The sequence below is a fragment of the Puntigrus tetrazona genome, chromosome 4 (assembly GCF_018831695.1).
Source record: "Puntigrus tetrazona isolate hp1 chromosome 4, ASM1883169v1, whole genome shotgun sequence".
In the NCBI taxonomy this organism is placed as follows: Eukaryota; Metazoa; Chordata; class Actinopteri; order Cypriniformes; family Cyprinidae; genus Puntigrus; species Puntigrus tetrazona.
Genome location: NC_056702.1, coordinates 22839131 through 22854826, shown reverse-complemented (window position 1 = coordinate 22854826; position 15696 = coordinate 22839131). Strand labels below are relative to the sequence as shown.

The 15696-nt window shown below is 36.7% G+C and overlaps 1 protein-coding gene across 1 annotated transcript in view; it reads left to right on the top strand.

Annotated features, from left to right (window-relative positions):
* LOC122343148 (NACHT, LRR and PYD domains-containing protein 12-like) overlaps positions 1–14811 on the top strand; it is a 16117-nt gene extending 1306 nt beyond the window's left edge. The window contains 16 exon segments of the mRNA XM_043237504.1: positions 1–961; positions 2437–2486; positions 2640–2687; positions 3441–3584; positions 3728–3775; positions 5076–5192; positions 5195–5257; positions 5260–6468; positions 6471–6879; positions 7053–7223; positions 9980–10153; positions 10254–10280; positions 10282–10425; positions 12197–12370; positions 12856–12902; positions 14195–14811. The exon segment at positions 1–961 is cut by the window's left edge and continues 1306 nt beyond it. Coding sequence (XP_043093439.1) covers positions 2453–2486; positions 2640–2687; positions 3441–3584; positions 3728–3775; positions 5076–5192; positions 5195–5257; positions 5260–6468; positions 6471–6879; positions 7053–7223; positions 9980–10153; positions 10254–10280; positions 10282–10425; positions 12197–12370; positions 12856–12902; positions 14195–14742 — 3357 coding nt within the window. The 5' untranslated portion in view covers positions 1–961; positions 2437–2452 and the 3' untranslated portion in view covers positions 14743–14811.
* Positions 14812–15696: the final 885 nt, after the last annotated feature.

Below are 15696 nucleotides of genomic sequence, written 5' to 3'. Positions count from 1 at the left end.
CTCTCCTGTCCCTCTCTTCCTCACAAATGATACTTACTTAATCCAGCTGGGGCGTCAAGATCATCATGTAACCAAGTAGTCACAAGGTTTTTTTTTTTTTTTTTCTTGAATGCGATCTCTACCAATTATACAGGCCACAATTTGTGTTAAACGTAAAATTTGGTTGTTTTTAATGACCCAGAAGATGTGGCAGCACCGTCGTCGTTTAGATACGATGTTGCCACAAAGTGCTAGGTGTAGCAGAAATTATACAAACTAGAGATGCACGATATTGGATTTTTGCAGATATGCAGATATTCCGAAAACTCATTTTGGCCAATACCGATATATTTATTTTTATTTGGAAACAACACCAAGTCCCTCCTGTGCAGATAGTAAAAGCTATTTTTTTTTCTAACAAGAACTTATTCATTGGAACTACACATGCTTTTACCGTTTACTCTCTCATCAACCGAACACGTCATTCTGTACTGTGCTTAAATGCAGCAATCCAAAGCAGGTTCTTTTACAGTGTGATGACCCCCAAATGCAGGGACAGCCAGCACATGCTACTGGAAGCAACCAGGAAGGTCATTCTTCAGCTGCCAGACTACACTATTCAGACTCCCCATTACAAAAAACATGACAAGTCAAGACAAGCACTGACAATGTGCAGGTCCTTACACTAAATTCTACTTGTTCTTACCTGTCACTACAGCAGCTCCATCTGTTCCTAATCCATACAACTTTTGAATTGGTATGTTTTTCTTACGCAGCACTTCCTTTATCGCAGCCACGGTAGTATTTGCCTTCCCGTTAGTGACGTTTACTAGCTCTAGAAATGGGCAGAAGAGCTGGCTTTCTCTGTGTAGCTTGGGGGGAAAAACTAAACATTCCCGCCTCAATCTCTTCTTCACTCCGCCAGAGTTTTGCAGCGTGTTTCAACGAATCCCTCTTAAGCAACACATCCTCTAATAGCTAGGTAAGATACTTTTGAGTAGGCCCGTGAGCCACAAAATAAATTTGCTAACAGATTAAGCTCTTACCTCTGGACGATCTGTGATCACTCTGCTGCTACTTCCTGTTTCAAGACTATAAATTCTGAAGCAGGCCCCTCACCTGCAGGTCGCATTGATTGATTGTTGTTTGTTTCTAGTTAGCCTAGCCCTGTGTTTCCCTTGTCTTAGATTCTTTGGTTTTGACCCTGCCTGTCTCTGATACTCTGATTGTTTACTGCCTGACCCGACCTCTGCCTGTTTTTGGACTCTTGTTGCCTTGCCTCTTATACTCCTGTTTGCTGTGTTTCGATGTCTGTCTGCTTTTGGCTGCTTCTCCTCCATGGCTCCTCCTTCCGTCGGCTCCATCGTGGACCACCATGGCTGGGCTCTGGATCTCCTCCTGCTCCGGACTCCTCCTGTCTCCTCCCTGGCTCCTCCCTCTGTCTGTTCCTTCCTGGACTGTCTGTCTACTCCCTCCTGGGGCCGTCCTCCACCAGAACCTCCTCCCAAGATCCAGTATCCCCAATTCCTAGTCGTTTTGTTTTTGTTTTTATTTGATGTTACTCTTTATAATGCGAGGACGCACCTTTCCGGGAGGGTGGGGGGTAATGTCACGTCTCTGGACTTTTGTTATTGTTTCTGTCTCATGTCATGTGCTCTGTATGCCCTGACTTTAGTTCGTGTTAATTGTATTATTGTCTGCAGCCGTGTCTCGTTAGAGTAGTTAATTTCCTTATGTATTTAGTCCTGTGTGTTTTGAGTTCACGTTGTCCGATCTCGTCTTTGTTTGCGTGTGATGTCGTCCTGCCTGCGTGCCTGTCTGCCTGTATTTATATAGTTTATTTCATCTGAATAGATTAAATCGCTTTATTTTCATTTATGTCCATTGTGAGCTCTCCTGCCTACCACACGCGTGACAGGTTTCTACTTGCATTGCCTTTGTGTTATGGGATTGTTGAACTTGGAGACTCGGTGGGCAAACTTAACTTTCCCGAACTCTCATGGAAATAAAAGAAACTTAATTAAAGAAATAGAAGTACTGAGACTGGAAGGTTTTCTTCTCATTGTGGCTAGGTAGTAGCAGGTGTGCAAGCTGGAATGACCCTCAAAGAATGCAATAAATGATGGCAAAAGAGCATAGTTGAAAAACCAGCTAAGAGCATAATTTGAATTAAATCTTGAGTATTTAAACTCGATTTTGGACACATCACAAATCCTGTTTTAACCAATACATAACTTTTTAGCTTTGGGTGTTGGGTCTGCTCCCAAAATCAAAAATAAAAGGTCTCATCAGGAATTTCCATGCACACTTTTAATAAAAGTGTGCATGTAGATCTTCCTGTCTCATTTCTCCTCAGCACTGTTATAACTACAAGTCTTACTATTATTCTTTTGAAAAATCTCTTAAGGATACATAATTTGTTCAGTAAAATTCAAACCTTTTCTTCTTGTCCTGCAGAAGTCAATGACAGAAGATGACGTCGGAGCAGAATCTGGATACAACGGAAGGTGCTGTTGCTGTTGCTGATGTGGTTGAGACACTTTTTTTAGCTCTGCAGAACAATAGCTCACCGAATAATTATTTCTAATTTCAGATATAATTTTTTTAGCATTCTTGATTTTAACATATTTTAATATTCTTTATTACCTTGTTCTTCACAGGTGAACATAAATGCTTAGAGGCAAGAGAAAGACAGAGAGAAAAACAAGGTAAAGCAACTTTAGTGCATAAATAAGCCTGTGTCATGAATCTATCTAACAATCTAACAAACATGAGCTGAACATAAAAAGAAGTGAAACTGTTAAACTGAACCAGTGGTTTTCTACTTTTTGTCTTTTCTTTTTGAAAAGAAAATGTGCTCCTTTTTAGAAGTAAATACAAGAAATACAAGGCAAATTATGTGGGTATATTTACACCCCACATAAACAATAGCAGCAAGGAACCAAAGCTCTACCAGTGACAGAAATAGAGGAAAAATTTTTTGGGAGAATCCAGGTTTAGTTGTAGGGCCATTTCACCACCGTCCAGACAGAATTGTCTGGATAACGAGGTTTTGTGCCCATGGCCATGACCTCTTCACCCAAGGATCTGTCTCTGGGGCTCATCTAGGTGGTCTGGTCTCCACTGAGGGTCAGGGCTGTAGAAGTGGCCTCTAGCTCCTGATCCACAATCAGGTCTGGATACGGACTGGCTCTGGGATTGGATTAGTCACGCTTCGCCATCTGTATCTGCTGTAGACTTATGTTTTGGTAGTTGTGATGTTAGAAGTAGATTTATTGATTATTATTGATTATTGATCTCCATATTTAGGGCAGATCCACGAATCATATATTTATGTTTTTAAATAATCTCCTGTAGTACTTCATTCAAATTTGCACCATCTAGAAGTCTGTAATTTTGTTAAATGTATATTTTGCATTTATTTCTGAAATCTAATAATCTCTCTCTTTCGTTACACTAAGATCCAGTCCAGATGAGAAATGCCCCGACTACAGTCAGCGTTGATATATATTCTGAAACAGGTGCGAGTGTAAATGCTCCTTTATTGACCGGAAACACCTTTACAGGACCAGTAACCATTTATGGCTCAAATGCTGAAGGAAACGGTACATTTACTTTACTATGACTAGACACACTACTAGTACTACTAACATCAGAGTAAAGACTGGTAATGTTACAAAGACTCACTTGATTTAGCAGCATTTTAATTCTGTGGAATAATATCTCAACTAATTTCTTTCTCTACCAGATAAACAGAAATCCTCAGAGATGGCAGAGGAACACAGAGAAATACAAGGTAAATCAACAACATCTACAACAGTGTGTTACAGCCAAAAATCTGAACACTGTATATGCCTGGTCTACATCAACACTGTTCCAGTTTTTCATGATAGTGAGATCCTAGTTTTTGCCTGTCCCTGATGAAAGATGGACATTATGAAACAATCTTGCAAATTTCTGTTACCGTGGCTCCTCATATGGTTTTGTGACCAAAACAAGAGTCAAATACCTCAAACTTCCTCTATCACAGCTTCCTCTCCTTTTAGCAAACATAAAAAGTACAACAGCTAAACTACGCTTTCGCATGATCTTTTTCTTTACCACTAGTGCATTGTCAAGTCATGTCATAGCCAAGTTTATTAGATCAATGTCACACTGTTTGTAACAATCTTATATTATTAATAAAATTGCGCAGTGATTAGAAGCCCTAATACAGAAAATATGAAAGAATTATTATATTTTAAGTAGAATGATCATACCCAGGGAGTACATATCCCTCTGGGGCCGACATACACTGACAAACTACGCAATTGAATTCATCTCAATATAAATGTGTTATTGAAAGGTTTTCCAGTGTAAGTAAATAACTACAGCGGTAATTTTTTTTTTTTAAATTACAAGTTGTGTTTCTTATTTCACAGTAATGTCACAGTAATGATCAGTCGATGTGTTATTTAGTTTGCCTTGTTAGTTTTTCAGTATATAAAAGTAACTCGAGTTGTCAGGAGATCCTGTCGAGACGAAAGTAACACTTGTTACTTTAGTTCCACTGATTAATGTAATCAAACTGACCAAATACAATGTTGATTTTGGCTGAAGCGTTTTTATTCTTCAAAATATCCAGTTTATTAAAACATATTTTATACCTTATTTTTAAAAATGAGTTTCTGGGGTTGGGGCTATAATCCAGATGTACCATTTAAACTAATCAGATATAACCGGGCCACCTCTGCCAGATCAAATATATTTATGACCTATAAATATATAGAGAGAATCTCCCTTCCTACACAATTCTCTTAAAAAGAGACATACTGCATACTGCAATTATTCCTTTCTAGTCCTAGACAATTTGTCCTGTTATGAATTTCCTATTATGCATATTGCTAGATTATTCCTTATATTGTTACTGATTGTGTATATTGTCTATTGTGTTGTATACTATATTTATGCATGTTTATGATACATCACTAGTTGATACCGCCTTTGTCATCAAATGACTTAATGTTAAGAGTGTTTATTATATGATCATGCAAGTATTAAAATATTTCTCAATTATGTATATTTTTTTTATCTTCAATCTTGTTTTTTTATTACAGAGCTGCAAAACTTTTTAGAAACTCACAAAACAAACATGAAGGAGAAAACAGAATATATTTTTGAGGGCAACAAAGACAAGGAAGCACAACTCAAGGCTGTTTACACAGATCTGTTCATCACAGAGGAGATATGAAAGATGTCAATCACGAACATGAGATTCTGAAGATTGATGATGCTTTCAAGAGCGAAAAACACAGGACAAACCAATCAAATGCAATGATATATTTACTGAACTAAGGAAAAACAGTGAGAAAAAAAATGTTCTCACTAAGGGCATCGCTGGCATTGGAAAAACTGTCTCTGTGCACAAGTTCATCCTGGACTGGGCAGAAGGAAAAGCCAATCAAGATATACACTGTGTGTTCCTGCTTCCATTCAGAGAGATTAACTTAATGACAAATGAAGATTTCAGTCTCCATGAGCTTCTGCTAGAATTTTATCCTGAACTGAAGGACCTGGAGAAATCAAAGATATATAAGGAATGTAAGATAGCATTTATATTTGATGGACTTGATGAGAGTCGCCTGTCTCTAAATTTTAAAAGTAGATCACTGAACACTGTTGAGAAAAAAGCATCTGTGGATGTGCTCTATACAAGTCTGGTCAAAGGGACTCTGCTTCCATCAGCTATTGTCTGGGTGACATCACGACCAGCAGCAGCCAATCAGATTCCTCCTCAGTATGTAGGTTTGTTCACAGAGGTCCGAGGATTCACTGACCAACAGAAGGAGGAGTACTTCAGAAAGAGATTCACAGATGAGAGTCTGTCCTCCAGAATCATCTCACACATTAAGACGTCTCGTAGTCTCTACATCATGTGCCACATTCCTGTGTTCTGCTGGATCACAGCCACAGTACTTCAGGATATTCTCACTGAGAACAATGAAGAGAACATCAGCACAACACTCACTGAAATGTACATTCACTTCCTGAGGATACAGATGAACATGAAGAGTCAGAAATATGGCGAACAACAAGAAGGAGAATGTTCAGAGCACTTACTTTTAAATAGAAAGATGATTCTGAAGTTAGCCAAGCTAGCGTTTGAACAGCTGAAGCAGGAAAACATTGTGTTCTATGAGAAAGATCTGAAAGCATGTGGCATTGATGTGAGTAAAGATGCTGAGTTCACAGGAATGATCACTCAGATCTTTAAGAGGGAATTTGGACTTTATAAGACAAAGATCTTCTGCTTTGTGCATCTGAGCGTTCAAGAGTTCCTCGCTGCAGTGCATGTGTTCACCTGTTACCTGAACAAGAACCAGCAAGAGCTTAAGTTTTTCTTTGAGAATTCACAAACTACAGTCATGCAAAATCATACATTTCTTTTTAGAAACGTCAAATTGCATGACTTAACAGAGAGAGCCATTGAAAAAGCAATGCAGAGTAAGAGAGGCATCTGGACCTGTTCCTGCGGTTTCTGATGGGTATTTCACTGGAATCCAGTCAAAATCTGCTGAAAGGCCTGATCACACACACTGAAGACACCACAGAGAGCATCAGAAATCTAAGTGCACACATTAAAGAATTACAACAACAGGACATCTCAGATGAAGCTTCAGTCAACCTGTTCTACTGCTTACTTGAGCTCAAGGATAATTCATTATATGAGGAAATCCAGAGTTACCTCAGTTCAAATGAACATCCAGGAAGAGATCTCTCATCTTCAATGTGCACAGTGTTGACCTACATACTACTGATGTCAGAGAAGGTGCTAGATGAGTTCAACCCAAAGAGGTTCACATCAGAACAATCAGATTACAAGAGACTCATTCCAGCTGTGAGATGCTGCAGAAAAGCTCTGTGAGTATTTCACTGACTGCTGTTTAATTAAATGATTTGTTCTACGTCACTAAACAATGAAATGTAAATGCGAAGTGAAATTTTTCCCCCCATTATGAAGAGAAAAATAAGTTATTGCAGAAAAAAAACTGAACATCAGTAGATAATCAGGCTAAAACATTCTATTTTGGCAGATTTGAAAGCTGTGGTTTTGATGAAACATGCTGTGAAACTCTGTCTTCTGCTCTACAAACATCAAACCATCTGACAGAGCTGAACCTGAGCAGCAATCACCTGCAGGATTCAGGAGTGAAGCTGCTTTCTGATGGACTGAAGAGTTCACACTGTCGTTTAAACATACTGAGGTTTGACAATCACACACGTTTGAAACTTAATATGTTCAAACATGTTAATAAATAGGTGTTTCATTGTTATAGGTAGCAGATATTTCAGTATGATTGTATCAGTGTTATTTTATCTAGTCAAAAAATCAAAAACAGAGAATTTTGTAATACCGTTTTCCACTTATGAGATGAAGTAAGACCTTAATGACGTTTAACAGTTTATTTAAAAAAGTTATGTATTTAAGTTTATTTAAAAACATTTTACAGTCTTAGACGGGACAGGATATACAGACGTGGACAAAATTGTTGGTACCCTTTGGTCAATGAAAGAAAAAGTCACAATGGTCACAGAAATAACTTTAATCTGACAAAAGTAATAATAAATAAAATTCTATAAATGTTAACCAATGAAAGTCAGACATTGTTTTTCAACCATGCTTCAACAGAATTATTTAAAAAAATAAACTCACGAAACAGACCTGGACAAAAATGATGGTACCCCTAACTTAATATTTTGTTGCGCAACCTTTGAGGCAATCACTGCAATCAAACGCTTCCTGTAACGGTCAATGAGACTTCTGCACCTCTCAGCAGGTATTTTGGCCCACTCCTCATGAGCAAACTGCTCCAGTTGTGTCCCGGTTTGAAGGGTGCCTTTTCCAGACTGCATGTTTCAGCTCCTTCCAAAGATGCTCAATAGGATTGAGGTCAGGGCTCATAGAAGGCCACTTTACAATAGTCCAATTTTTTCCTCTTAGCCATTCTTGGGTGTTTTTAGTGTGTTTTGGGTCATTGTCCTGTTGCAAGACCCATGACCTGCGACTGAGACCAAGCTTTCTGACACTGGCTAGTACATTTCTCTCTAGAATTCCTTGATAGTCTTGAGATTTCATTGTACCCTGCACAGATTCAAGACACCCTGTGCCAGACGCAGCAAAGCAGCCCCAGAACATAACAGAGCCTCCTCCATGTTTCACAGTAGGGACAGTGTTCTTTTCTTGATATGCTTCATTTTTTTCGTCTGTGAACATACAGCTGATGTGCCTTGGCAAAAAACTTCGATTTTTGTCTCATCTGTCCACAGGACATTCTCCCAGAAGCTTTGTGGCTTGTCAACATGTAGTTTGGCATATTCCAGTCTTGCTTTTTATGATTCGTTTTCAACAATGGTGTCCTCCTTGGTCGTCTCCCATGTAGTCCACTTTGGCTCAAACAACGACGGATGGTGCGATCTGACACTGATGTTCCTTGAGCATGAAGTTCACCTTGAATCTCTTTAGAAGTCTTTCTAGGCTCTTTTGTTACCATTCGGATTATCCGTCTCTTAGATTTGTCATCAATTTTCCTCCTGCGTGCCACGTCCAGGAGGTTGGCTACAGTCCCATGGATCTTAAACTTCTGAATAATATGTGCAACTGTAGTCACAGGAACATCTAGTTGCTTGGAGATGGTCTTATAGCCTTTACCTTTAACATGCTTGTCTATAATTTTCTTTCTGATCTCTTGAGACAACTCTTTCCTTTGCTTCCTCTGGTCCATGTCGAGTGTGGTACACACCATATCACCAAACAACACAGTGATTACCTGGAGCCATATATATAGGCCCAATGGCTGATTACAAGGTTGTAGACACCTGTGATGCTAATTAGTGGACACACCTTGAATTAACATGTCCCTTTGGTCACATTATTTTCAGTGTTTTCTAGGGGTACCATCATTTTTGTCCATGCCTGTTTCGTGAGTTTATTTTTTTAAATAATTCTGTTGAAGCATGGTTGAAAAACAATGTCTGACTTTCATTGGTTAACATTTATAGAATTTTTATTTATTATTACTTTTGTCAGATAACAGTTATTTCTGTGACCATTGTGACTTTTTCTTTCATTGACCAAAGGGTACCAACAATTTTGTCCACGTCTGTATAGTCTATTCAGTACAAATGTACTGTTTCTACGGAAAGTATTTGTAATAGAAAACAAATGTATGTATGTGCACTTAATGCACTTGTAAAAATAGACAAAAGGAACACTAAATATGAATGCAACCAGTGTCCAATAAAGGAGCACTTAATTAAAGCATAAAGCAATTATAGCACTTAAAGTTTGTTTTCACAGAAAATCTGAAAATGTAAATCTATGGTTAATAAATTGCCAACAAAGCATTATCTATCACACATGTTGTATTTAAGGTGACCATAGTTAGTTCACCATAAAATTAGCAGGTTTTACTTACCTTGATGTATGTGACTTTTTTCTTTCAGACAAATCCAATCAAATTCAATTGTCCTAGTCCTCCAAGTCTTTCCATTGTATTTATCATGGGGTAGCTTTTAACAGTTCAGAACACATAACTTATTAGTAATAAGACTTCCCTCAATTGGCTCTTGGGGGTTGAACCACCCGCCCACTAAAATTATAGAGATTAAAAATGCTAGTTAAGTTTTTTTGTCTGAAAAGAAAAAAATCCCATACACCTAGGATGCTTCGATGGTATGTAAAACATCTAATTTTCATTTTGAATTTTCAAGGGTGAACTAACCCTTTAAGCATGTTCAACTACAGAGACAATCAGTGATGAACCCACCACTTGTATATAGTCTAGTAATGCAATAAATACAATTTATATATAACTAATGAAATACAATAGTTTTGAAATAATTTAGAAGTGCATTGTTATTGTATTCCTGTTATTCAGTACAAACATGCATTACAAAGAGTAAACTATATAGCCTGATAAATTCACATCAATATTTTTCTTCAATTGTCTTCTTTTCACAGGCTGTGTGGGTGTCATCTCACTGCTCTGTCCTGTGAAAGTTTATCTTCAACTTTACAATCATCAAACTCTGTCCTGAGAGAGATGGACCTGAGTAACAATGATCTGCAGGATTCAGGAGTGAAGCTTCTTTTGGATGGAAGGAAGAGTCCAAACTCTAAGCTGGAGATACTGAGGTTTGAGTTTGAAGCACTTAATTATTTATGTATTATTTAAAAAAATTACAATAATATTAAAATTAATTTAGTTTACAATTACCATATTCATATTATTTAGATTTTCCACATGTAATCTCACCGGGAGTTTGTGGGAGTTTGTCTTCAGTTTTACAATCCTCAAACTCTGTCCTGAAAGAGCTGGGCCTGAGTAACAATGATCTGCAGGATTCTGGAGTGGAGCTTCTTTCTGAAGGACTGAAGAGTTCAAACTGTAGACTGAAGATACTGAGGTTTGAGTTTGAAATACTTTATTTACTCATTAAAAATCCTTATGTTTAGAATGCATGCAAAAACCATGTATGCAATTAGCGTGTTAATCTTGTATAGATTTTCTACATGTAATCTCACTGCACAATGTGCAATATCGCAGAAGATATAATATCATAATTGTTGTTTTAATGATGTGAGATTTGAAATTATCTAGTAGTTTTGCAAACACACTCCTCCGAATGTGAAGTCTAGACTAGTGAGTGTGCACATTTAGAGTGCTTTTCTTTACTGCTTGATTCTATTTAATAAAATACATTTAGAATGATCACAAATTAAAGACATGCAGGCAGAATATTTCATATAGTTAATTACCATAATGTAACAATTTAGTTCACTGAAGATGAGCATAGTGAGAACTCATGTGCAGTTTTATTTACAGGGACATAATCCTTAATTTATGAAACTAATACTTGACTTGAAACACACTTGACTGAACAATGAATAGACTTGACTTGGAATAGACTTGGCATGAACAGGATAGATTCATTGACAGCAGGTTCCCTGTTAGCAAACGCACATCTCAGAGGCGTCAAATAGACGTCTGCATTTATATCTTCAAGACATAGTTTTTAGTGTGTTTGCTTATCTGAGCCACTGGCCTCTGCTTCCTCAGTGGAACATGCTGGAAGAAGAAAATTGGAATTGAGGAGATCCTTCTCCAGTATTGAAGTATTCCTTCCACCATCCGACAATATCCCCAGTCAAAGTCAGCAGATTCCCACCTTCACTTAAATTTGGCAATATGGGAGTGCATCCCCAAGCTGTTTAACTATTTTAGATTCACAAACTAGAATAAAACAGTCCAGTGATTTATCAGTAAGATTGTTGTTTTAGAAAAAAAATGTTAATAATGTTTTTATTCATTCAAAAATGTATTAAAATGTAGAACCAATAATGAATATGCACTGCGAATAGATAATAATAGACAACTAAATATGAAGAAAGATGGCAAAGAATTTGTAGAAACAAATGGAGTGAAGACAGAATGTCTCTCCTAGGACCACAACCTTAATGTGGTGGAGGGTTTGAGTCCCTCAGTGGCCCTAGGAGCTATGTGGCCCTGGTAGGGTCTCCTAAAGCAAACAGGTCTTAGTTGACAAGCTAGACAAAGAGCGGTTCACTTGGATCTGTTGGCGGGGGAAGAAGCCGGACAGACTCGACAGGCCCAAACGTACTGTGAAGGTCTGTTGGGCAACCCCTGAATCGGTGGTGGACACCGGAAGTAAGGAATGGCGTCAAGCTGAAGAAGGAGTCCTATCAGGCCTGGCTGGCTTGTGGGACTCTTTATTGAGCAGATTGGATCCTCCAGTTTTCTAGAGAGGTGATCAGTTTACAGCTCCGCCTCTCTCTTCACCTGTAATATTGAGTTAAATATGTTTTAACAGAATTAAAAAAGCTGTGAAAGTGTGTTGGTTGTGGCAATTATTACACAAAATGCAGAAAGAAGCCATTACATTGGCCACTAGGGGCTTTTTTCCTATCTTATGTTTCTTTCTTTCACTACTTTTACATAAGATGTTAGCAGCAGTATTGTGCCACTATTATTTGTGAGAGATTTCATGCTTTACATTTGCATTTAAAAAAATTTTTCCAATATTTGTTTCTTATTGATAATGATAAATGAGCACAAAATCCTTTTTTGTGACCAACCGTTTTTATTGATCAGTTAAATATAAAAAGGAACAAAAAACAATCTAATTCAATGTGGATTGCTGTTGTATGTTTTTGTAGGTTGTCTGGCTGTATGGTGACAGAGGAAGGCTGTGGTTATGTGTCTTCAGCTCTGACTTCAAACCCCTCACACCTGAGAGAGCTGGATCTGAGCTACAATCATCCTGGAGATTCAGGAGTGAAGCTGCTCTCTGAAAAACTGGAGGATCCAAACTGCTCACTAAATAAACTCAAGTATGTTGTGCAGGAGAGGTTTTTGGGGTTTATTATTTAACCCTTATGCAGTTTGTGTCCATTTCTGACGAGAACATATTACATTTTGATTTTTTTTAATTATAGCTTCACCTGAATGGTACAAAACTCTGTTACCCTTATTGTTATGCAAACACACAAAAGAATTTAGGGCATGATTTAAAAAAAAAGTCATCATAAAAAATATCACTGGTTAATATGAAATGGGGTAAAATACAAACATTTTGGTGTACAATTTACAAATCCCCAACAATGCAGATGCAAAATTGCAATGCAATGAAGGGGTGAACCTCAACAGTGCATGAACCTCTATGAACTTGTGTGGCATGGCAAAAAAAGTGGACAGCAAGGAAGTTGTTTGTCTGGAAACAAGACAAAAATAATATCTATATAATTATAATAATTTTTGCAATGTCAGCAACTGCATAGTCTTCTACTGACTGACTGACTATGTGTGTGTTTTTTAGTGTTGAGCATGGAGGAGAATCCAGGATTACAGCAGGACTCCAGAAATGTATGACAATCATACTATACAATTATGATTGTATTAAGATCATAATTATAATAATTCATATTTTTGATTTGATTAAGATAAATATTCGTTTTATGGAATAATATTGCAATAGTGTGTGTGTGTGTGTGTGTGTGTGTGTATATATATATACAATTTTACTTTCTATCAATAATATTTTATTTTAGGTCATTATTAATTATTATTATTATTATTATTATTATTATTATTATTATTATTATTATTATTATTATTATTATTATTATTATTATTATTAAATATTGTCAATTATTTGGTAGTTTTTATTTAATTTGTCATTATTTTTTATTATTGTAGTAATTAGTATGATTGTAATAATATTTAAAATAGCATTTGTTTTTCTTCAATATTATGACAATTACAATTAATTAAAAATAATAATATACACTTTATTTCAGTATCATTTTTATTTATTATTACATTTTAATTAGTAAATATTGCAACAATGCTACTGCAATATGTTTAAGTTTTGTAATTTAAATAATAAATGATTACTGCAACCATGTATTTGTTTACATTATAAAGTTTACATTATGCTAATAGCCAAAGTAATCATATTACATTAATAGTAAATACTGACTTTTAAAGAGCTATATGATTATTGTAATATTATTATTGTTCTTTTCATTTGGTATAACATTCAGATAAACCAGCAATTTTTTTTTTAGGAGTACAACAACATTATAATCATAACATATTTTTATTAATTTGTTTTCATTAAAATACATAATCATTTATAAACATTATAAATATTAACATTATTGTTATTATACTACATTTTAATAATGATGTATTATTTATTTTAGTATTTCAATTATTGAAATAAAAAGCAGATGCAAATATGCCAGTTGAAGTAATGTTTGCATTATGTCTAAATTAATAACTTGTTTACATCAAGACAAATAAATTTAAACAATTGTAGGATTTTGTGTATAAATGTACTGTGACACATTTAAAATATATTCTGACAGCTTCTCTCTTACTGAAAGATATTATTTTTATACAACTTTACTGTCATTACAATATATTTTATTAAATGCTGTGATGACATATTTTATGTCCGAAGCTAATTTCAGTCTCGTGAGGAATCGATTCTATTCATGATACAAACTTCAATTCAATTTGATCTCAAGTTGATTTGTTATTATTTCTGCACAAAAACCTTATTATAAATATGAACAAACTTCACACACACACACACTCACACTGTAGTGATTGTTGGGTTATTAATGTCTCTGTTCTTCTGTTCAGATGAGTGTTTTTCACACTGGATCCGAACACAGCATACACTGATCTCAGACTGTCTGAGGAGAACAGAAAGGTGACAGGTGTGTCTCAGTCTCAGTCGTATCCTGATCATCCAGACAGATTTGATGTGTGTCCTCAGGTGTTGTGTAGAGAGAGTGTGTGTGGACGCTGTTACTGGGAGACTGAGTGGAGTGGACTTGTGTCTATATCAGTGTCATATAAGAACATCAGCAGGAAGGGATGGGATGAAGATTGTTGGTTTGGATCTAATGATCAGTCCTGGAGTTTGATCTGCTCTCCTGACAGATACTCATTCATACACAATAACATAATGACTGATCTCTCTGTGAAGCCCATCATCATCAGAAGAAGAAGAACAGGAGATTATGAAGATATCTACAGAGTAGGAGTGTATGTGGATGAGAGCGCAGGAACTCTGTCCTTCTTCAATGTCTCTGACACAATGAGACTCATCCACACAGTCCAGACCACATTCACTCAGACACTCTGTCCTGGGTTTAAAGTTTATTCTGGATCATCAGTGAAACTGTGTTGATGATGTAAGGAGGTGAATCAAAACCTGTAAATGCAATAAGACTGATCTGAGAAGGGATATCCAAAGGAACAAAAGGACTTCAAAAAGAGAGTAAACAATTGGACTCAATTGGTCTCAATTTCACAGTTATCACTTATATTATGGAGAAGATTAAGAACTCGATAGAACTGTGTTCTGTTGAGAAGGAGGTGTGTCCTCCTTTTGGGTCTCTGAACGTGTTCCAGCCAGGTGTGACCATGGAGCACGGGAACCTAAACACCAAAAGGTTTTTATAACTACATTTGGTATCTCTTTGTCTGGTCTGAGTATATAAGGGAAGTGACAAAACACAACAAGGCACGATTATGTAGCCAGATCGGCCCGTAGTGTGGTGTGTGTCCTCATACGCTACACTATGTACTTTTTAAAGACCAGGTATACTGACCTTTTAATTTTGTTTTATTTTGTTTTGTGTTATTTTTGTACTGCTGATCAGTTGTGCAAATGTTTATCAATTATACCAATTTGGAAACTGTTCTTGCCTGGAAAAATAAATGTTAATCTTGGTTAACTTATAATATTGTCTGAAATAACTTTTCTAGTAGGTTAGTGACTTCTGAGGTTTTCCGCATTGTTGGCGTGCTAGGGTGAGTCAGATCAACGATCGATGGATGGAGCCGTCTTGAGATCTTGACTTCTGGCCACCAAACTGACTTAGCATGTTATTACTTAGGGAACGCATAAAAAATTACTCTTTTGAGTCTATCGAGGAGATGGCTGCATTAAGGTAAGTGATTTATGGGGTAGCCTCTGACTAAGACCTGGACTAGCCCAGATGTGTCGTGAGTCTGTTCTTGCCAAACAAGGTCTCTAAGCGACCCAGACTCCTAACGAACGATAAATATTAGTGATTTTTAACGAGACGCAAAGAAAAGACTGAACACGCATTGACCTTCGACCAGGGCCTCTGGATTC